The sequence below is a fragment of the Rhynchophorus ferrugineus genome, unplaced genomic scaffold (genome assembly GCF_030347505.1).
Source record: "Rhynchophorus ferrugineus isolate W39M unplaced genomic scaffold, kcgeb_rfMv2 rfM2, whole genome shotgun sequence".
NCBI lineage: Eukaryota > Metazoa > Arthropoda > Insecta > Coleoptera > Curculionidae > Rhynchophorus > Rhynchophorus ferrugineus.
The window spans coordinates 77,860,591-77,884,200 of NW_027472581.1; the positions used below are offsets into that span (position 1 = coordinate 77,860,591).

General features: G+C 29.4%; 1 protein-coding gene across 4 annotated transcripts in view; it reads right to left on the bottom strand.

Annotated features, from left to right (window-relative positions):
• The window catches only part of Nna1 (Nna1 carboxypeptidase), a 78,379-nt gene extending 56,918 nt beyond the window's left edge, over positions 1 to 21,461 (bottom strand). For all 4 annotated transcript variants that reach the window (XR_013004478.1, XM_076396305.1, XM_076396304.1 and 1 more), the window contains exons 1-2: positions 21,256 to 21,461; positions 75 to 410 (exon numbers count right to left, since the gene is read on the bottom strand). Coding sequence is in view for 3 of the 4 variants with exons in the window: in XM_076396305.1 (XP_076252420.1) it covers positions 75 to 114 (40 nt within the window). In the remaining variant the exon portion in view is untranslated. The remainder of the gene's footprint in view (positions 1 to 74; positions 411 to 21,255) is intronic.
• Between the last annotated feature and the right edge of the window lie 2,149 nt (positions 21,462 to 23,610).

Genomic DNA, 23,610 nt, shown 5'->3' on the forward strand with positions numbered 1-23,610 from the left:
CTTCACTTAATTGTCCCTAGTTACTTAAAGAAACGCATTCATTTAAAGCTTATTAAAAAAGAAATTGCTCTGACCTGTATCGCCATTAAATCCTGGATCCATACTCATCTTCATCCGTGTTGTGGCTCGAATTTGGAACACACTATCATCTCATCATTGTCGTTGCCTGAACCAAGCGGACGTCAACAGTATCTCCGGCACACCTGTATTTCGAACGTGGCAGGTCAGACACTTACTGTCCGACTGACAGCTGGTTTGAAACCTCCAAAGTAACGGACGTAAATCGTTCCATTTCCATGGTAATTGATGATGGATCAATAAGGGGAGGATGGGTGGTATTGTCAAAAGAAAATATCCCTTTTTGTCGTCAGCTAGGCAAATCGATGCACCAGTACGAATGCGAGTGCCAACTGAAAACGAAATAACGACAGAAAATCAGTTATCAATAAACAACAGAGTGATATATATATTTACGTCGAATAACCACAATGCGAAACCAAAGCCAGTGCTAACCAAAAATATCCAGTGATCTTTTCACGCGACCCATAATCTCATAACATACATTATATTATTTAGTTATTTATTTTTAAAAATTCTTCAAATTATTTTCTGGTTCATTCATCAATTGAATGTTGTGTAATTTATAATACCAGACACGTGTCAAATATTTTTATTTAAAGTAGGTTAGACAATTAACACTGTCAATTGTAATAAAATATGAAGCAACGACAAGCTCATAATGTTCACAATCGACTGAATGATGTTACTTATGAGTAATGAACTTAAAAAAATAGAAATCATCAGCAGGAAGTTTAGTTTAACTACACCCTAACAATTTTACGCATTTACTTGACATAAATATTTTGATAGTACTCAATGGTTTGTAAGTCTTATTAATAAATTTGATATATTCTGTTAAATCTTGCAAGACGAGAACCAAGTCATAGATTCTATCTATATTGGTAACTATATTGTGTATTTAGGTATTATTTTTAAGTATTTATTATTTTTACCTCATTTGATGTCTAACATGTGTTATAAACTTAATATCAAGGTAAATAACACTGTCGATAAAACTTGAGGTAAGATCTTATATCATCGTATAGTTTATTGTGTATATCAGTCCAGAATAATTTTATTTTTGTATTCATATTTATATCATGTAAAGTGTTTAGTTTTACAACTTTTTATGAACTCATACATTCCTACAAGCTTTGAATGTTAACCAGATAGAAGAAAATGATCTTCTAATACTGACGGGGGATTATATGTAAAATATTAATTAACTATAAGATTTTAGGAAATGCGAATCAGATGTCATTACAGGTAGATCACAAAAAGCTAATATAACGAAATATATTTATAGAATTTATCATGAAATATTTGCATTGAAACTAAACAACATTACGAATTAGTGTTAAGAATATAAATAGACTCCTAAGACTAATATGATAAATCATATCTAAATACAGAATGTGTAAATATACTTAAGGTAATGTTGTAAAGCAAGGCTGTTAGGATAAGCTTGAAAATCATGATTTATACATTTTTAATTCAAATATTACGAAGTATTTTAGTACAATACTGTATATATTTTTTCTTTTTACAGATCTGCTAATTGTTTAAGAATATCAACTTTTTGGTATTGTATTTGCTATTAACTATCTAAAATTATATGCCTTTTGGTAGCCCTATCAAATATATTTCCATCTACAACTTAATCATAATATATCAAGATATAAGGAATACAAAAAAGAAGTGACGTCAATGTTCTGTAATGATTCTTATTAGTGTGTGATTTACATGACAAACTTTTAAATTTTGTGTTTTTATTTCTACCACAGTCACAATAATATCTCTTATAATGTAAAAATTAATATTTTTTTAGAATCTATTCTATATTATTAGTATTTGTTTATTCTTTAATATTATTATCATGCATATTTTATAGAACTTCAGGTATTGTTTAAAATATATATTCCTCGAAGAATACTACGAATCGAATTTGGATCATATTTATCATTATCATATTAACTATAATATTAACGTCTGATTAAAAAGTATTTTGGTTATCATTTCACATAATTTCTTCAACACTAAGTATAGATCCTTCTACAGACCTTATCTACCATTAATACAACAATATGTTTGTTGTTAATGGTAATACCATGTTTACAGAAATGGCACTTCTTGAGTCAATTTATACCAATGCTGCTATATGAGACCATGTAACAAAACCATGATTATGAGCACTATTTTCTTTTTTAGAATAATCCTCCGATGCGATCTGACTTGATTTACACAGTCTATTGTAAATCTTTGAAAGGTAATTTAAAATTCCCGTAAAATAAATTTACACGCAACAAAACTTTAATAGTATTTGTAATTAATAGTAATATTAAAACAAGTCAAGAATATGTAGGGGGGTATTTGAATTGGACAGTATCTTCAAAGATTAAAAGGCACAAACGTCTATTGAAGCGATATGTATCGATTAGATTGTATTCTTTATATACACTTTTGTAAGCTGTCCTCATTAAAGGCTATAGTAGGAAATATATTGAATTAATATTTCGCACTTAAACCTTTAAAAAAGAAGCGTTTTCATGATATACAGTGTGAAATTTCAATAGCGTTACCATTTTATTTTCAAATTAGTGTAATATTTAGTTTTCTTACAACTACGTTGTTGCGTTGTGTTAATATATTTCCTTTAACTAGAACAAAATAATCAAAAACATTATTCTATTATATATAGTAATTTTGTGAATAACACCATTTCGCATTAGCAATATTCTTTTAATCCTGATAAAAAAAATATAATAATTATGATCAACTTCATTATCATAAATTATTAATTTTTTTTAACAACTCTTTTCGGAATACAAGTTAGACCCAAATTAAAATGTATTTTTAAAAATGCCTATCACCAAGATCTGGTCTAATTATTTAATAGATAGGTAGATTTATTTAATATCTAATGTTATTTTTTTCTCACAGTTAGTAGTAAAATTAGTTTAAACATCTTACTTATTATTTAGACTTTCGTAAACTGTAGACAGATTTTTTGGGCGTAACACATAATTAAATGAAATAGTTTCTTACGTTTAACTAAATATCAATACTATATATACAATTATTTTAAGAAACCAAGTGGTTTTATACTCTTCAGAAGGTTTACTTAATTAAACACAAACATAAAATAAAGCAAGTTTAGCAGTTATATCAATATCTACAACCGATCAATTGAAAAGTCCCCGGTCTACCAGATAACAATCAAGATAATACATAATTCCCTTCAAGGGTGATACACTGATTTCAGCGATCCTCCAACCTTTCGATACCATTTTTGTAGTACGATTTTTTCCTTTGCTTCAAAATTGGCCTCAGATTCGGCGATCACCTCTTCATTTGACCAAAATTTCTTTCTAGCGAGCATTCTTTTGAGATTTGAGAATAAGAAATAATCGCTGGGGGCCAGATCTGGAGAATACGGTGGATGAGGAAGCAATTTGAAGCCCAGTTCATGGATTTTTGCCATCGTTTTCACTGACTTGTGACACGGTGCATTGTCTTGGTGAAGCAGCACTTTTTGTTCTTCAAATGTGGCCGTTTTTCGGCGATTTCGTCTTTCAAACGGTCTAATAACGCTATGTAATAGTCGCTGTTGATGGTGCTTCTGTTTTCAAAATTATTCCATGCGCATCCCAAAATACAGACGCCATAAACTTGCCAACCGACTCTTGCGTTTGATTCTATAATCAAGTCTTTAAAAATATGTTTTAATTTTTATCAACGTTATTGTTTACTGTTAAGTTCATAGTCTTATTCTCTGGTTCTATGGTTCTCTACAAAATTATCAAAATTTTATAAAGCAGAATTCGAATTTTTGTAGTAGTTGAATTTTATTACTATTCTAATCAAAGCAAGTTAGACGTCTTTGTTATAAAAAAGGTCTATTTTAATTTGTATTCATCTTTTGTATAACTATGATCTAACCTTGATGTTAAGCGTAAGATTGACATTCAATAATACTACAATATTCAATAATTACTCATATTATTAAATTTTTATATATTATCTTCTATTCTTCTTGAACTATTTTTAATTCTCTATATTTTCCTTTTCAATTATGGCAGCATTGTTTCATATGCTAGACACAATGTCACAATAAACGAGTCAAAATATCTTTATAATCATTAACTATTTAAATTAATACATTCTTATTTTCTACTATTATTTGCCGATTTAATATAAATATTATACGATAATTTATATTATAGGTAATTGATTGGAAAAACATTTCTTAGAATTTTGTGATTTTGTTATATGTCAGAGCTGTTAGAATGTGGAAAAACCCAATCCATAAAAAGTACGTCATTCGTTGTAATATTTTTATAAATCTAAAGTTTAAAATTTTAAAACTCAAATTATGATCTAAAAAAATCTATATTGCAAAATTAGATGCCTTGTTTATAGTTCGATCTGTATATTTTTAAAGTAAAGTAATAACTATTTATTATGTTCTTAATGTCCATTTTCTATGTTATTTTTGTTCCCAGCACACACAAAAAATCATTATTTATCCAGGCCAAATTTTAAAATTAATTATTATTGAACTTTGCAAATTTATTTTTACTTAGTTCTGCAAAATTTATGTTTTAGCTGCGTTAAAAATATCCCACTGTTCAGAAACACAGTAAATTCGGTAGCATTTGTTTCCTCGTTGTTATTTTACAGGAAAATCTGGGCTAGAGTTAAATTAGTTTCGTTTGCCAACATTTGCTACATTTCGGTGCATAACATTTATTTTTCGAGCGATAAAATACAATTCCTAAAATTGTCGTAAACTGTAGTTTATGGGATGTTCGAACCGGTAAATTTCGGTAACTTTCTGCCACAAAATTGCAATATCTCGTGCGCTCGACGAATTCGTCTTTAGCATCTTTAATTGCTAAGGAGAAATGGTCGGAATAACTACTGTGATCAGATGATTTAATGCCGTCTTAAAATAGCCTGACAATTACAAGAGTTCCTGGTTTCGGATGACGTCATATTTACTCGCAGTTATTGGATATGGGGTTGAAAATTGACGAGGCTCTACAGTAAAACATACAGATTAAACATCAGACTATATCACATCTGATATTTTCAATAAGTATAAAGAGTATTTAATTTCGTTACTTTTTAGCAATCAAATTTTCTAAGGCCTATAAATTAGCTTTAAAGGATTTGTTTCATTTGAAGGTTTATTGTGAACAATCGGTGCAATCTATTTAATTCATAATATTGTTCATCGATAGCCACTGCTTTTTGCCATCTATCAGGCAATTTAAGAATTCCAGCTTGAAACAACGATGCATCTTTTGATAAAAGCGCTGCTAATACAGGTCACAACCCATATGTTGGAATAAGTAGTATTCAGAAAGAGCAAGTTCTGGAAATTTGGGAGGGTAGGGTAACACTTCTCATTTCAATGTTTCCAAGAATGTTTACATAGATTTTGTAACATGTGATCGAGCGTTGTCATGCTGAGCGAGCGTCTGTTGTTTTGGCTGTCCAGAACGCCTTTTGTCTTCAATGTCAATATCACCACTTCTAAAAAGTCGAAACCAGTATTCACATGTTGAAATCGATAGAGCATTATTGCCATCAGCTTCACATAAGATTTTTTTGTTTATATTTCGATGAAATGACAAATATTGAAAAGTGAATCGTATCGATGAGGCTTTATGAAGAAAACAATGAAACTGGAAGACATGAAAACATGAAGTTGATTACAAATATATACGGTGCAATTTAATGCACAGTAACACCATCTGTTGTAAATTCTTTGAAATTATTTTATAGGCCTGTTGTCGCATAACATGTTTGAAGTTTCAACGGATCTCTAATGCATACATGAATCAATCAAAGTATTGGGAAAATGAACTACTTATTAAATTTCATTAACTAGATTCTTAAACTATTGTGATTACATATAATGGTGTTGATGAAATCGAGTTGAAGGAGGCCTTAATTTGGTCTTATATAGCAGATTATTGGAAACATTGAATTCAGCAACTGTTTCAAAGACTATATAAAATATTTGACATAAATCAATATATGTATACGATATAACAACTTGTTTTTTTTTTAATATATTTATATTTTTGAGAAATAATTCCTATCAGAACCGATAATATATGATACTGCAGTAAAACACTTAGAATGCTCATGCAAAATAGAGGACCTAAAGAGGATAAAATTTAGAAGAATATATTGGATACTTGAAAGAAATTAGGCGTTCAACATATACTGATATATACTGATACATAAAGAAATTCTTAAACGCATATATGAATATATGATATTGAGATATGGGGTTATACGAAAAAAAATTTTTAGACATCTTTCAGTGGTTTCAGAGAAATATATTGCATGGTATTGTTAATGGTGTTAAAATATTTGATTTCTTAATTTTAGTAACTTAGAACTGCATAATATTACTTATTGAACAAGAAATTATTATAAAATTATAACGATATAATTATAATGCAACATATTTAGACGTAAGTAAAAATTATAAAATATTAGGATATTGCAAAATCTTCTCTATATTATTGTGAAAATGATGTATTTTAAATATAACCTCTCATTTGGTTTGACCAGTTCAAGTTCTCGATTAATAATAGTTTTTTCAACAATCCATCTGTTGCTTTCTGCACTTTTCTTGTAAAAGTATATATGGGTTTTCTTTAAATGACATTTCAAGAGTATCATCTTTTGGATTGTTTCTTATCTTGATGTTGTCTCTTTGAAAACTTCTCATTTCATACTTTCATACATTCAACTCCACATTTTTTATACAAACTGTTATAACAGGAGTAAAATAATATGAGATTTAATATATGAATACGCATTGTTACTTTAGAATATAATTGTTATGTTAATTGTTCCGGATAATTCTTAGACATCTTAAGCTTTAGTTTTACAAAAATATAAGGAACGAACAACATTTTCTTTAAATCATGTTTCAAGAGTACTATCTTTAGATTTTCTTTTATTCGGCGTCATCTTCATGACAACCTCTCACTGCATTCCATTTTTAATGTAATAGCATGTTCCTCACCTGTACTGTAATAATATTGCAGTGCTGTGTTAGAGAAGGACTACTATGTATGTTCTCGATATTTCTTCGTTTAATTCCTTCACTGATAGTGATAGACCTCAACAGAGAAGTTATAGTTCCATTTTACCAGCTCTTACACATTATTATTCATGCTCATGCATACTATCCTTCATAGAAAACTATATTGTGTTCTTTCTCTAATCTAATTCCATTTTATAGCAAATCATTTTCAACAATATCGAATAGGTATCAACATATGCCAAAATTTAATGATAACAAGTACAGAGAAGAAAATGATTGTTGTTGTGTTGGAAGTAGTCAATTAATGAGGTTTGTCCATCAAGAAGAGTAGCAAAAAATTGTAGTAACTGGTAATAACTAGACATTTATTTTAAAGACAATGTATTTTAGTAACTTTTATTTTATAGGTGAGTTGCACCTAGAATTTGTTGAGAGTAGAAGTCGAAGAATGTGAGATTCAGAGAATCAGAGAAGAAGAAATTAGATAAAATTTTGCTAGGTTACAAGAACAGTGGAGAGTGATGCTATGAAATAATTAAATTTGCTAATAAAAGTAGACCTGGATCAAATAAACAAAATATAGAAATATCGACGACACGCATGATCTAATGACAAACAAGGAAAGAGAAGGCATTTTTATATAAGGGTATAGGTAAAGCAATTATTGTTTTGTAAAAATAATGATGTATTTATTGAAGATTTCTTTGAATTTAAAAGTACAATCATCCATCGTTTTATGCTAGAAAATGTACAATACATCAATTGAAAGCTCGATGTAGTAAATTCATTAATAGTGTTTGTGGATCAAGAATAGTAGCAAAAATTGTAGTAGGGATCATATTTGATCATATTTGGAGATTTTTAGGACGATTTCACTGCTTTCATATATAGTGGTGGTTTTTACATTTGTTTTAAACTATAGTAGCTATATTTGATCTAAGTGTTTCTAGTCATGTTTATGGTAATGTTTATTTATATGGATCTTGGAGTTCATGTTAATTGTTCAAAATATGTAAACTAATGTTGTATGTTCTCTGTTTCAAAAATAAATTAAGTCCAATAAGATCATGCGCAATCCGGAGATATTTGTTAAGTAATATATCCTGTATTGCCGATTCCGTAGTTTACTAACATTCGTGAACAAGGGAACAAGAGTTTTTGGGTATTTAAAAATGAACTAATACATTCTGTTTATTTGTTCTTGTAGGATTTTTGTTTAAACTTTTTAGAGACATTTATTTAATTATGTTATATGACTCACATTCTAGAAACTGTGACTCATAGATAAAGGTACGTTTTCTGCAGCTAGAATCAATGTACTCCATCCCTAAAAATAGATGTGAGTAGGTGTTGAGATATTTCAGTTGAAAATCAATTATCCGCGGACATAAGTCACACGAAACAACAATGTTAAGATGGCAGATATTATTTTAATATATTGCCATGTACCGGACATTTTGAAATAAGCTTTCTCACAAAAAAAAACATTCAAAATAATACGTTCGTAAATAAGATTTGGAACAACGCTCGGTAGATTATTTAGACGGGGAAATTTTGCAACTTGGCACATTATTTCAAATTTATTATTCATTGGAAACAGATTTAACAATAACAAAATCCAAGAAAAATATCTAGGTCTGTAGCAGTGATCTTCACGTGGTCCCATGGAATTCTTATTCTACACATGTGTCTCCCATTTATCATTATGGAAAATTGATTTATTTTTCATATAATATTCGTCATATATTTACCAAATACTTTTCAAAATTTGTATTTTAGTTTGATTTTTTGCCCTTGTTTTGATTAATTATTTATTGAAATTTCGTGATAATGCCTTTTTAATGATTGTCTTTAATAATCAATTTAATAAATTAGAAAACACAAGATTAACATTAATATACAAATAAATATTTAATTAAATGAACATTAATATTTTTCAAAATATATTTTAAAGTCTCGTTTTTACCAACGAGGGTTTATCTGGGCTGGATCCAAGGTCCTCGGCATTAAGTCTACCGATTGGCGAGTGATCAACTTAGAGAATCATCCCAGAATACATCCGTTCATACTCAGCCTGATTACTGGCGTGACCGTGATCATTTTCCTTGTCGGATTTTGCACTCTTACCTAAGACAATCACAAATATTAAACAATTACAAACATAAATTTACGACTATGCCCCAGCAGGATTCAGACCAGCGACTATTGCCACATGAGGTGAACTATCCCCAATGTCGCCTTTTCCATATATAATTTTAAATATATATATATAAATATATATATATATATATATATATATATATATATATATATATATATATATATATTTATGTATATATATATATATATATATATATATATATATTTATGTATCTATATATATATATATATATATATATATATATATATATATATATATACCTTATCTAATTAGATATATGCATATTTTTTTGGCTCGTTAATTTTATACAAATAATAAATGCAATAATAAAGCTACAAATAAGAGAACAGCAGAAGAAACCTGGCAGATTAAAGTGCAAGCTTATTGATGGTAATATTCGTAAAAGGCTATATTCATGCATGGAATATTCAATTTAAAGGGTAGAGAAAAAAGGTGGCTTTACAAGTAATAATTTATGAGGTAGTGTTACTAAGAGTGAATGGGGTAATAAGCAATCATTGAGCAGAACTAAAAGAGCCTTTCAAACTTAATCAGTTCTTATTGTCGGACGATAATATATACTACAGTGTCCATAAAGACAAAATAAAGATATAGAGAGATATGCCATGAAGATTGAATAGTGGAATCATTTCCAATAATAATAAAATATTAGGATTTTAAATACATGACGGTTTAGTCCGTTTTGATGGATATTTTAAGACATAAGAACGCAAAGAAGGCGAAGGATGCTAAATCCGCCTATCTCTATAAGCTTATAATAATAATTTCAGTTTATTTATTTGTCAGATTAAAGATAATTTATGAAAAAAGTGTTCTTGAACTCTAGCCCACCTCGAAATTTAAGTAGACATCATTCAGCGCTTAATGTAGATTTTAAATTTTCTCTCATTTGGGTTTTTGATTCGTTGTTTGTGAGTTATATGCAAAACTTTTCGAATCCCAAAAACTTATCCAGTTTACAAGAGCATTTTATGATCTTTAGCATATGTCTTCAAAATCAATAGATTAACTTAGTTTTTTCAATTTTGAATCAGATTTATTCTTAGTAAATTAAATTATATATATTTCTAAAAAATGCATCCTCACTTGTAACTTCTTATTATTTCAACTTAGCTTATGTTATTCTAAATTAAAGATTTTATAAAAAATAAAGTTGTGCAAATTCACTTATATTGCCAGATTATAACTTATCATTACCAGTTCATTCGTTCCAATTAAGGTGTTCAAAACGCCATTTTAGATATATGTATTGGATATTCTTACGACGTTCAAGGATGTCCTAGGTCAGTTAAGCAACTGACGAACTAGACAAGAAGCTTAGTATGCGACAGTCTGAGAAGCGTTTTTATTTCTAGCACTTTTAATTTGTTATTAGAAGTCTCACTGCATAGCTAATCAAATCAACCATTACTAGTACCTTACATTTTAGTTTTGCGTCATTTTCAGCATATTGTCGCAGAACACTTTAACGCAATTTGATTACCTAGATAGCTATGTAATTCGAGAAAAAATGCATATCTATATATTTTCAGGTATAGAGTAACGTAGAAAAATATAAACATATTTGTTTTTACAGCGAAGTTGTTATTAAGAAATGAGCCAATTTAATTTTCTTACGAAATATAATTTCTGGCTATTTTAATTTATTTTTATTTTAGTATTCCAGCTTCTTAGTCATCAATGTCAATTTTAACACCATGACACTTCATACATATGGATAGAAAATATTTTTGAATGCTTCATTTGATTGCCAGCTACCAGATAATTTAATATGACATAATATATGTTATAAATTAAATATTTGTAAAATATTCAAGTCATCACAATTTAATGAATCAGTAACTTAAATATAATGAATGATGCTCTAGATTCAATGCAGAAAAATAAAAATAAAGCAGGCAATTCCATGCAGGCAAATACAATAAAGCTAACAAGTACCCAATCAGAAATACAATTTACTGAATAACCTATTGGGTGTGGATATCTTTAAGCACATATCTTCAAAATTAACATATTAATTTATTTTTTTATGCATTTTAAATCAGATTAACTCTGGGAATTTAAATTATTTATAACAGTTAGGGTAAAAGTCCCGCTACCATTTTGATTGCTCTCTATCTTGGTTATGTGACGTTTTGTCCAATTTTGCTTTAACCAATGTGTTGTGTGGAAGTCCAAATTTTATTATGGATACAAGAGCTAGCAGAAATAGTGGCAATATCTTTTGAAAATAATCGTTTCATTATTGCCACTCAGCGTCAAAAATATCCTAATCGTCCAGTGCCCCACAAAACAAGACAAGCCTCGTTCTGGAAGACAACGGACGTCTCGTTACGCTGAAAATGTGGCTCTGGTACGCGACAGTGTTGCAGAGTCTCCAGAAATATCAATTTGGAGACGTGGTATCCAGTTACACATTTCTGCACGCAGTTTAAGGCGAATTTTGAAAATTCAATTAGTCCAAAAATTGCTACCGAGAGATCCTAAGACATGATTCGAAACTTTCTTGTGCCTGAAATGGAAGAGCAAGGACTAGAGGACATAATAAGCTTTTCATAAAAACCAAACTTACATCTTTTCTTTGAGCAAAGTTATGGGTAATCAAAATGGTAGCTGGCCTTTTGGCCCACGTTGTATTTCAAAAAAACTTAACTTGCATATAAAGTAGTTTTACTTATTTATTCAGCTGTTAAGCCTTAGTTTTTAAATTTAGCCTTCATTATTTTACACTACATGTTTTATAAAAAAAAACAACTAAATATATCCTAATAATTCACCTAATTATATTGTCAGATTACACAATTGATCACGAAGTGGTTTTATCCCTAATGCATGAACATCGTAATATATGTAAATATAGACTGTTTTTATGTATATCCGGTGTAGAGGTTACAACGAAAGTAGTAAAATTGTTTTAAATGGAGAGGTACTTAACTTTCTAATGCTCCCAAAGTTCCTAGCAGTAAATAATGACGATGTTTTGTCTTAATGCGAAAGCTGTTGTCATAAATTTTACCATAATGGTTATTTCTTTTAAGTTTTAACATAATTTAGTTAAATATTTCAGGAGCAGGAAACTTATTACGATTACAAAATATCCATATGGCTCCAACAATGTAATAAATGACTTAATTTAAATAAATAGACGAACGTTCTTATAAATAACTACTTTTAATAATACTCATAAGTCAAATGCTTTTACTTTAATGCCTACCGTTTAGCAGGTCATAATATTTATTTTTTAAAGTACATCTGTAGGATTTCGAACATGAAACGATTGGAATTTTAATAAACGATTATTTTAACTGTTTACTCTATCTGAAATTGGTTTACAAAAATGTTACTCTACATTTTTAACAGCAGGATAAACATCAGTGTAAAAAATAACTTAACTGACACAAATTAAATCGTTTAATTATTTATAAAATTTATCGATGTTATCAGTCATAGTAAAATCATCATATAAAATATGACAAGAAAATTTATATATTATTTTTATATCTTTTAAACATTTAAGATGATAGCTTTATGATTTATGGGATGTTGGTTTTGACGTGGGTAAAAGATTTGTTGAAATATTTAATATAAGTTCCTATTCAGATTAATAACAAAATTGTATTACAATTTTCAATCCGTCATCTCAATACTTTCAATTATTTACCCTATCGAAATGTCTTATAATATCCACTCTAACCGGAAATAAAGTAACTTTGGCATTAAAATGTTCCTTGGCTACTGAATATTTTACTGATATGTTGTTTAATATAGACAAAAACTTACCCATTCCAAAAATTCTAATTAATTCTAGACATCCAAATCTTCATTCACTCAACTCATTCACAACTTCGTTCTTCACTTTTCTAACTATAGGTTTCGAATTCATGGTTTTTATCCATTAAGAGCTTCATTTTCTTGATAATTCTATTTCTTTTAAATTATTTTCAACCAATAATTTATTTACGGCCTACAGGGAAAGAGAATATATATTTTAGTGTTTACTGGATTATAATTTGTAACGTAAATGTGCAGATAATCATGATATTCTTATTATTTTATAACATGAAAATGACATTGTCATATTATAAAATATTTGTTCTATTATTGTAATTATTAGTATGTATCCATAATTATTTATTATTATCAATTATTACTTATTAAAATTATAATTAATAAATAATAAGTTTATCTGGACTAGAATCGATTAAAGGTTTTTGAGTATCTGTGTAAATATTTCATCAATGTGTAATCAAATTCATAGGAAAACTGACACTCCAGAAATCAAGCACTTCATATCTCAATCATTCTACAAACAACAACTCAGCTCAAGTTCTTCTGAAAATGCGCTTGTTCGCGAGCTGGTCGGCATGCTGGGAGCTTAGCACCGCGTCACCGCTAAGCTCCCCCACCTTTTCCAAGCTGAAACGGCCTTATCCGTAGCTACAGTCATAACTTTTGCCTCCATACAACAGTATCCAGTTGTGTGTTAACTCAGGTTCGCGAATCAATGGAAACGCCGGGCCCTCGTGCCCAATAATGGCTGCCCGATCAGCAGGTGCCATATCCCCATTTAGGAATTAATAAAGCAATTTGTTAAAATTTCCTTAAATACCACAACATATATATAAAATAGTCTCTCAGTAATACTGAAATAGTCATAATCTTTTTGTATAAAGTCATTTGGAGGGAGGGTAAATAATTTGACAAATTGAATTTATATTTTCTGCAAATAATATCACAAACTATTGCAGAAATGTTAGATAAATATATCCTATCGAAGTTTAACTTATATATTGGTCTATACATTAATTTTAAAGGGTTTCGGGCATCGGGGATATTTGTAATCAACTTCACGTTGATGCTTAATGACAAGCTTCACTTTTCAGTGTGTGTTATTTGGTCGAAGTGCGAACAAAAAAAAATACTTTGAAAGTGTCTCAATTTGTACCGAGTAAATTGCATCTGCTAAAAATTTATTTTTTGATTTCAATTTGAAGAGAAAGCAATCATGCTTGGTGGTAATTTTGGCTTCGAAGACAAAGAGCGTTCTGGGCTTCCAAAAAATTTTAAGACAAGGATTTGAAGACTTTCTTCGATAAAATCATCAATGTGTATTGCAATTGTTGTATTTAAGTCAAGAAAAACTATCGGAGCAAAGACACAACAATGTTAATCTTCATTTGACAGCGCTCCACCACATGTTGCAAAACCAGCGAAAACATACTTCGAAATATTATTAAATTATTAAATTAATTAATTAATTCAGGTAAAATTTAAATTGCCACGCACCCACCATATTTTCCAGATTTTGCTCATGCTGATTATTACTTGTTCCGACAAATGAGTCGTAACCTGCTTGATTATTGCTTTATTTCTTATGAAGACACTAAAAAATCGGTGGTTAGCATCAAAATGTACTTCGTTCTTTGGAGATTGAATCCGTAAATTCCCTGAACGATGGTACAGTATAGCGGTTACGATAGGCAATACTTTGTATAATGTAGAAAATGCATTGTACCAATTTTTCACAATAAAGTTTTAAATTCAAAAAAATCTTTAAAACTAATATATAATCCTAACGATTTAAAAAAAATTAAAATAATAATAATTAATTTTAATAACTTATTATAAGCAGTTCATTCGCTTCAGTCAAGGTGATCAGAAAACCATATTTCAGATATATTTATTGGATATTTTTAGGATGACCACGACGTTCAAGGATGTCCCAGGTCAGTTACGCAACTGACGGAATAAACAAGAAGCTGAGCATGTGACAGTGTGAGAAGCGTTTTTAAATTTGGCGCTTTTAATTTGTTGTTAGAAATTGACGATATATATATTTAATTTTCTCAAAGCTTAGCTAACCAAATTAACCATTAGATTTGTTAGCACCTTATATTTTAGTTTTAAATAAATTAGAGTGTATTGTGACAAAGCACTTTAATACTATTTGATAGCCAAATATGTAATTCGTGAAATGTGAATATATAAACATATTTAGGTATATAGTAATGTAGAAAAATATAACCATATTTTTTTTACTACTAAGTTGTTATTAAGAAATGCTCCAACTAAATTTTCTTGTGAAATGCAATTTCTGGTTATTTTGATTTATTTTTATTTTATTATTCCCGATTCTTAGTCAACAATATCAATTTAGTCCCATTAGACTTCATACATATAGACATAATATATTTTTAAACTCTTTAAAATTTGATTGCGAATTGCCAGATCTTGTTATATAGCATAATATATAAATTCAATATTTGTAAAATATTCAGATCATTAAGAATTTAGTGAGTCACTTGCTTAAATATAATAAATTATCCTGCTGATTCGATTAAGGAAAATAAAAATAAGGCAAATATCAAGTCAACAATAAGTCATTGTAATTTTCACCAGTAGATCTAGTTGTAAAATTTTGCGTCTGGTAATCTGAGGAACTGATTAAGCCAGATCATAATCTTAGGTGATCCTAAAAGAAACGACTTTGTACTTAGGTATATATGTAACTTTAATAATCATCCTTTTTAGTCTTATACTGTATCACATAAATTAACAATACTCAGAAGTATCGAAAGTCTGGTCTAATACTATCTATTTCGCATTTACAAACTTTTACAATTTTGTTTAGGTTATATGCATAACTTATTTGTGACATCCTATAAGTACGCATATAATATTTTATCTCACCAGTCTCCTGTAGACGTCACCATCAATCAATCAATCTTCTAAATATAATCAAGTTTGAAACATCTTTAATAAAGAGTAATGAAATAATATATAAAGGCTCAAAAGCTACCAATTCAAATATAACTAAAGAGTTTCTTACGAGGATCAAGTATCTTATCTATAGATACGTATCACTCATTGATGAATGTGATAGATAGATGATAGATTGACAAATTCGAGCATACGAAATATGTTTTTCAACGTAAAAATATATTATGCCTTTTATGATATAATGTTGCATGAGATAGATGAGCAAATTTTATATTTAAATAAGGAGTAAAAAACTAGTAAATACAAAATTAGTAATGAATGTAAATATTAGAATATATTTGCTTAATAGTTTCCCAACATTAGTACTGACTTATTACCAACCTACCGAAGACTATCTTAGAGACGAAATTAATTGATCAAAATTAGAATTAATCAGTATTAGGTGTTTGCATTTACTATGATCTCTTGATTTGAAAAAAAAAATGGTATAATATAAATTTTTCGAAAGATTTTCCAATTTTCTGACAACTTGGTGATTCAGTGCCGAAAGAACGATGTTGGCTTGGAACGGTTCTACATTATTTGAAAACTTCTTTAGCATACCAGTCAAGCTACGATGCATCGACCTGAATAATACGTGTTCAGTTTATTCAACTACCGATGGTAGACATTTACAGAAACAGTTCATTCAGTTTTAGCAACTAATACTATATTAAACCTTGCTGATACAACCATTAGAAGAGCAAGACTTTATGGCTATGAATTTTACTTGGGATTTTTGTGATTGATCAACCCTTTATCACCACTCTCAATACACTAACGAAAACTCTTCATCTTTACCTGGAAACCAATGAAACTGTAATATCTAAACTGTTCGAAATTTAACTTATTTTGATCTTTCCATTTGCAATTAAATGCCCAGGGATTCTTGATTCGTCAACTGTTGAATTGCTTGAATGTTTTTTGAGATTTTAATATTTGGGCATTGTGTCTTGCAATTCATTCTCGGAAAACATTTTCCGTCCATTTCCAGTACATTCTTCATCATTGTCATCAAAATCGCCAAATACAAATCGCTGAAACCAAAACCGGCTATTTGGATGTGTCTAAGCTGCCTTACTATACGTTTCTAAAAATATTTGATAAATTTCGGCAGCAGATTTTTTCAAGTGAAGCTATAAAAGTAATGAATATTGATAATGCAACTTGTGAGTATTATATACAACTCTATAATTAGCATACTATTAGCATACATTGATAAAATATGTTTAACTAAAGAAATTGAAGCGACTTACTAAAAAGTAAAAAAAATTAAACTTAGATATTTACCCAAAAATTTTATTAAATAAAATATGTACATAATATCGTTATTATAACTAAATAAAAGTAAACAAGAAACTTATTTAACCTATCTACTACATGCATTTTAATACATACACACAATTTAGCTTAATACCTATTTATCTCTTTACAATATTATCTTAACTACTACCAACTGATCACTTTGAACTCAGTGCCAAGCAACAAATTAGATTTGTTCTGTTTCGTATCTTAACTTTGTGTATATTTCAATAGTATAATGGGTAGGCCAAGTAAAAGTGCAAGCCCCTATGAGGAAAATTAGGAATAAAGAATTGTTACTTGAAATGTTGTTGATTGTAAAGAAGGAACGTTTCAGGCCCTGGGGCCGCTAGGTGATTTAACAAAGGTTCTAATCAAACTAGAACAAAAAATCTACTGCCTTGCTGGGAATCGAGCGATCCACTACCTCCTCGTTTGAGTTTAATATTCTATATATTACACCATAGAAGCAGCAGCCTACGACGTTTCAGCGACTTGTCATATGATATGAATAGTGCTTATAAACAAACTGAATGGCTTTTATACAGAACTACTTCCGATTTTTCCCCATATCAGTTCAGTAATAATATTATACCCAAATATTTGATTATTTTAGATAAAAAAATATTCGAAAATGCTGTACGTCCCTTTGAAATTTGAGGTTTTCCCCGCGATTTCCCCCCTTCTCCTCAATAAGATCCTAGCTTGGTTCCAATGGCACCACCTCGGAAGTGTATTCTTTCAAATAAGGAAATAATTTTGAAAATCGGTACAAAATTGACGGAGAAATCGACAAATACATTGTTTACATCGGTACCTCCTAATTTGACCGATATATATCGCTGATCAAGAGTATATATATATATATATATATATATATATATATATATATATATATATATATATATATATATATTTATATATATATATATATATATATATATATATATTTATATATATATATATATATATATATATATATATATAAATATATATATATATATATATATATATATATATATATATATATATATATACTCTTGATCAGCGATATATATCGGTCAATATATATATATATATATATATAAATATATATATATATATATATATATATATATATATATTTATATATATATATATATATATATATATATATATTATATATATATATTATATATTATAATTTTGAGCTATTTGTTAATAAAATATTGTATCAGCAGCTAATTAGTAACTGCTACGCTAATTTACTGCTGCTACAGTAACTTTACACAAACCGTTGACATACGAAAAAACAGCAGAAAAGAAAGGATGAGAACATTTCAAAATACAATAACAACGTCGAGTATTCACCGAATCTAATCCCGGCTGATCCGTTTTGTAAAGTCACAATCGCGTTTAATAACTGTCCCAGCTCGTTACCTTCAAGCGTCATCTTTCGCTTGACATATCTGATGACGATGCCAAAAAAAAATTGTTCCACGATCCGAAAACAAAGCGCTATAATAAATTATTTGAATTGGACGATGCCTGTTGATATCACGGTCCTAATATTTGGCTCCTCTTGATATTTACGATTTCCATGGCGAATTAGTAATAGCGCTCGCACATAATCTGGATCCGAACTAAATCGAAACGTTTATTGATAAGTTACGAGAGCGATAAATTAGTAAAAGATGTCCGCTCGCTAAATTATGGACCATCTGCAACGTCAGTTTATTTGAGTTCTGATCATAAATTATTTTATTTCAGACGGAACTATTGCAGCTGTTTTAAGAAATGCATTTTAAATAATTACTTTCAATCTGTTAATAGCAATGGCTCCTTAAAAATAACGGATTCACTTAATAAATCTACTAGTACTGTGCATTGATTTTGATGGCTTGAAGCTAAACTATACACACCACAAATGGATACATATGTCCACAAATGGTCTAAAGGCTAGCAAATACAGCTCACTAGCTCGAAACCTGTCCATATCAATTGTGCGTTGAGGAAAAAAACAAAAGCCTAATATCACATGAGAGGTTTCTAATTCCTAAATCATAATCAGTGAAATACCTCGTCATGTATTTCGATTCTAAGTTAAATAAAAAAAATCTAAATAGTAAAAAGCTCGTAAAATACTTCCAACTCTAGGATTCTATGCTGAAATACTTGTATTATGTTGATGTTGCTTTTCGCATAGTTAAATTCCACAGTTCCATATAGGTTTTAGTATAGGATGGGGCAAAAGTCCCGCTACCACTGATCAGTTGATTGCGCGCCATCTTATTATGTGACCTTCAGCTCAGTTTCACTTTAACCATTATGTTGTGGAGAAAAATGAAGACGAGTTGAGTACAGTAATTCATTCCTAAGGTGTTTCCTTTCACCTGTCTGACGAAATTGAAGATTTCTCGTCTAAATTGATATTGAGTGATGAAGCCTATTTTCTTCTCAGTGGCCACGTCAATAAATAGAACAGTCGATTTTAGGGAACACATAATCTTCAATTAATTCATAAAACATTACTGCATCCACTAAAAACAACTGTATGGTATTGTATTCATGCTGGAAACATCATTGCTCCCTATTTTTTTGATAATGACCAAGGTGTTACAAGCAGCAACAAGACAGTTCCACAGCACACACAGCAGTCGTTCAACAATTCAATTATTGAATGACGTTTTTCCGCGAAAACTAATTGCACGTTAAGTGGCTATTTAGCATGCCCAGCCAGATATCCGGATTTAACTGCACCAGACTTTCTCTTATGAGGTTTTTTAAAATCAAAAGTTTATGTGAATAAGCTCCAGAGGATTCAATATCTTAAATACAATATTCGTCACGAAATTGAAGAAATTCAGCCGTAGATGTTGCAGGATGTCATGAAAAATGCCTTAAAATGAGCCGAAAGTTACATAGCGAATCGCAGTCATCATTTAGCCGATATAATTTTTCAATTATATTAAAAAGAAATGTAAAGACCAAATAAACTCAACAAAAATTCAACAATTCATTATCTACCATAACTTCTATATACTCCATCATCATTAACATTTGAAATATGAGTCATGATTCTATATGTTTATATTAAGATACAACCAATCTTATGATATTTATATTTGTATCAGTATACGTTACAATTGAACATTTTTATCAACGTCATGTACATCAATCATGTACGTCAATTTTATTAAAAATTGCATTATTTTGAATTTCACTATTAGCATGAGACTAAAATTGTAGTCATGTTTATTTTAAAACTCAAAGTTTAATAAACAAAAAACGGTGTTAATAAATTTTAAAAGAGTGTACCAGAAATGCTTATATAAATATATATATATATATATATATATATATATATATATATATATATATATATATATATATATATATATATATATATTATACAGATTTAAAATCTAATATATGACCTTTGTAAAAGTTACAAAATAAAAACGTGTATTGCTTAATTTTTGATATGAGATATGGAATATACATTATATTTACTAAACTCAGCAAACAATAATTAGATAACATAAGTAACACCAATAAAAGAAGCAACTCAAAACTTAGACAGATATTGTAAAGATGTAAATTCTAATATAATATATTTGTAATACTTACAAAATAAAAAACGCGTGTTGCTTAATTTTGTATTAATTATTTAATATAAATGATCAAAATTTTATTACATATATCACAAAAATCGAAAATCCGATTCATTTAATGTTTATAATAAAATGTTTTTAAAAATTTGATGATGAAAAAGTTAAATGAAATATTATTTTAAAGATTATATAGGAAAAGCGCTGTGCAAAAACATACCCTTCAACACCGCAATAGTTTTAAATTCAAAACAATCTCAAAAACAACAATTACTGAGCGTAAAACTCACCGAGTCTCTAATTAGAATTCGGCGTATGCCTAACACTCACTAGAGAAACACAGGAGAGACACTGTCGGTTCCTTCTCAGACTTGGACTGTCTTCACGCGATGTAAACAATTTTTGTGTGTACGATCACAAAACATAATGAAAAGAAAGCAAAGGAAAATCATAAATTTAAGGAGCTGGCAAACATAGCCGAACTCATTTTTGGCAACTGACCAGCTATCCACGAACGTACAGTCAGTTGGTGGAAGCGACGGATTTAGTCCAGTCGAATTGGCTCAGGATTTATTAATTTATTTTCGTCAGATTAGTTTTCTGAAAAAAATTACTCCCATTAAATAGTTTATTGTTGATATAATAACTAAATAAGCTTATCGTGATTTAGTATAATATCGTTAAAATATATCACACATGGGCTGAATATTCCCGGGCCTAACAAAGAAAACGTGTTTTTTTGTTCAAAATTGGCTTTATTCATCAATTCATTCATCGCAATCTCAAGAACCACATAATCATTCTAGTGCCGCTCTAACATTTCAATACCACTTTTGTAAAACCATTTATCTTTTGCATCAAAATAGGCCTGTCACCAGTTGCTGTCCATTCAGAAGATGATCGTTTTGATTCCGGAGTGAAGTGATGTATGTTTCATCCATTGTCACATATCGATGCAAAACTCAGGTTTGTTAAGTTTGAACATGGCGAAACATTGGTCAGAATCATCAACACATTCTTGTTTTTGAGCTGCAGTGAGCAAACGCGGCATCCACTGTGAACAGAGCTTTCTCACAGCAATATAAAACCAGCACGTCCTTTTAATATCTTTACGATGTTAGCAAAGTCACGCAATTTCACTTTTCGATCATTCAAAACAATTTTTTTGGTATTTTCTGGTGTTAACACCACATCTGGATATTTACTGATCTTCTGCATCATCGGTGTCTCTACGACCACATTTGAAATCAGAAAACCAACGTTTAATTTTTATTTTTGAAGGAGCGTAGTGTTTATAGCACTTTTCAAGCCATTACTTCACTTGAACAATATTTTTTACCATCAAGAAGCAGTGTAAAATTAAAACATGAAATTGTTTTTGATACATTGTTTGAAAATAACAAAAGTAGTGTCACTCTAGGATAATGACTCACACTGAAGGTTATTACTAATTAAAATAAAAGTAAGCAATTAAGCAGCGCAATAAAAAAAGCAATAAACCTAGCGCCATCGGTGTGTTAGGTCCAGGATTTTTCAGCCCATGTATTATATCTGTAATGTGCAGTGTTTTGAATTGTTATTTCTACAGCAACTCACAAAATTTTCTCACGATAATAAACCCAATTATTATTGAGTTAAACTTCTAATATTCATCATTTATTAATGTAAATAGAAGTCGAGCTATATAACACGGAAACCACATTGTATTCTTTAATTTACATAAACGCTATTTACAAAAATTGAAGTTTTTTTTGAAAAGCCTAATTTATAATGTCGCATCCGTTTTTATTTCTTTTCGTATTGCTCCTAGACCCTTTTTAACTTCAACTTCTCGAAAAATACAATACTTCGTTAAAATTATTCGTATGCTGATCTTAGATCTTGATCTCGTCATTGCTAATTATATAATTTATTTTTACAATGACTTAAACACTAGTTATATATCTAAGATAACCCAGCGGCTTTTAATTATTCTCTATAGTAATAGTGTTGATATCAAGATCAAGTGGTTTTATTTTTTTGGGTATGTCTCCTGCTTGAGTTTTATCCAAGAGTTAAATACCACGGTGTTATATTAACATATATATTCCACACTCATATGAGTGTGGAATCTCTAGTCGTGTCTCTTTGGGACTCTCTTGACTTCTTGAGTAACAGTCAGTATCTGTAGATTTCGATATCAGTAAGCAATCGTATAATATCCGATCCAATTCTTTTTAGGACTTCTAGTTCTTTCTTCTTCTTCTTTTTCTGATAAAAATATTTTATATGTATTACTTTTCGCGAAACATCCGCTTAACTTTTCCATATGTGTATTGGTTTTATATTTTATTATTATGTACGAATAATTGGAATTTTCTTTCAATTAACCAATACATTTCTCATGTTTCAAATCTAGCTTTTTTCTTTTTAATGTACTCCTTCCAACGGAGTTTTGCATCGAGATTCATCCCAAAACATCAGATATATTATATTTAATTTTAATATGCCCCGATGTGCTTTTGTTAGCTTTGATTTTTCATGTCTGAGTCCAGTTATTTATACTATTACTCGCACTTATGTTATATCACACCAGATATAGTTTGACCCATTACACTTCTCTGTGGCACACCTCCTTTGGCTTCTTTTATTGTAACATATGCTTC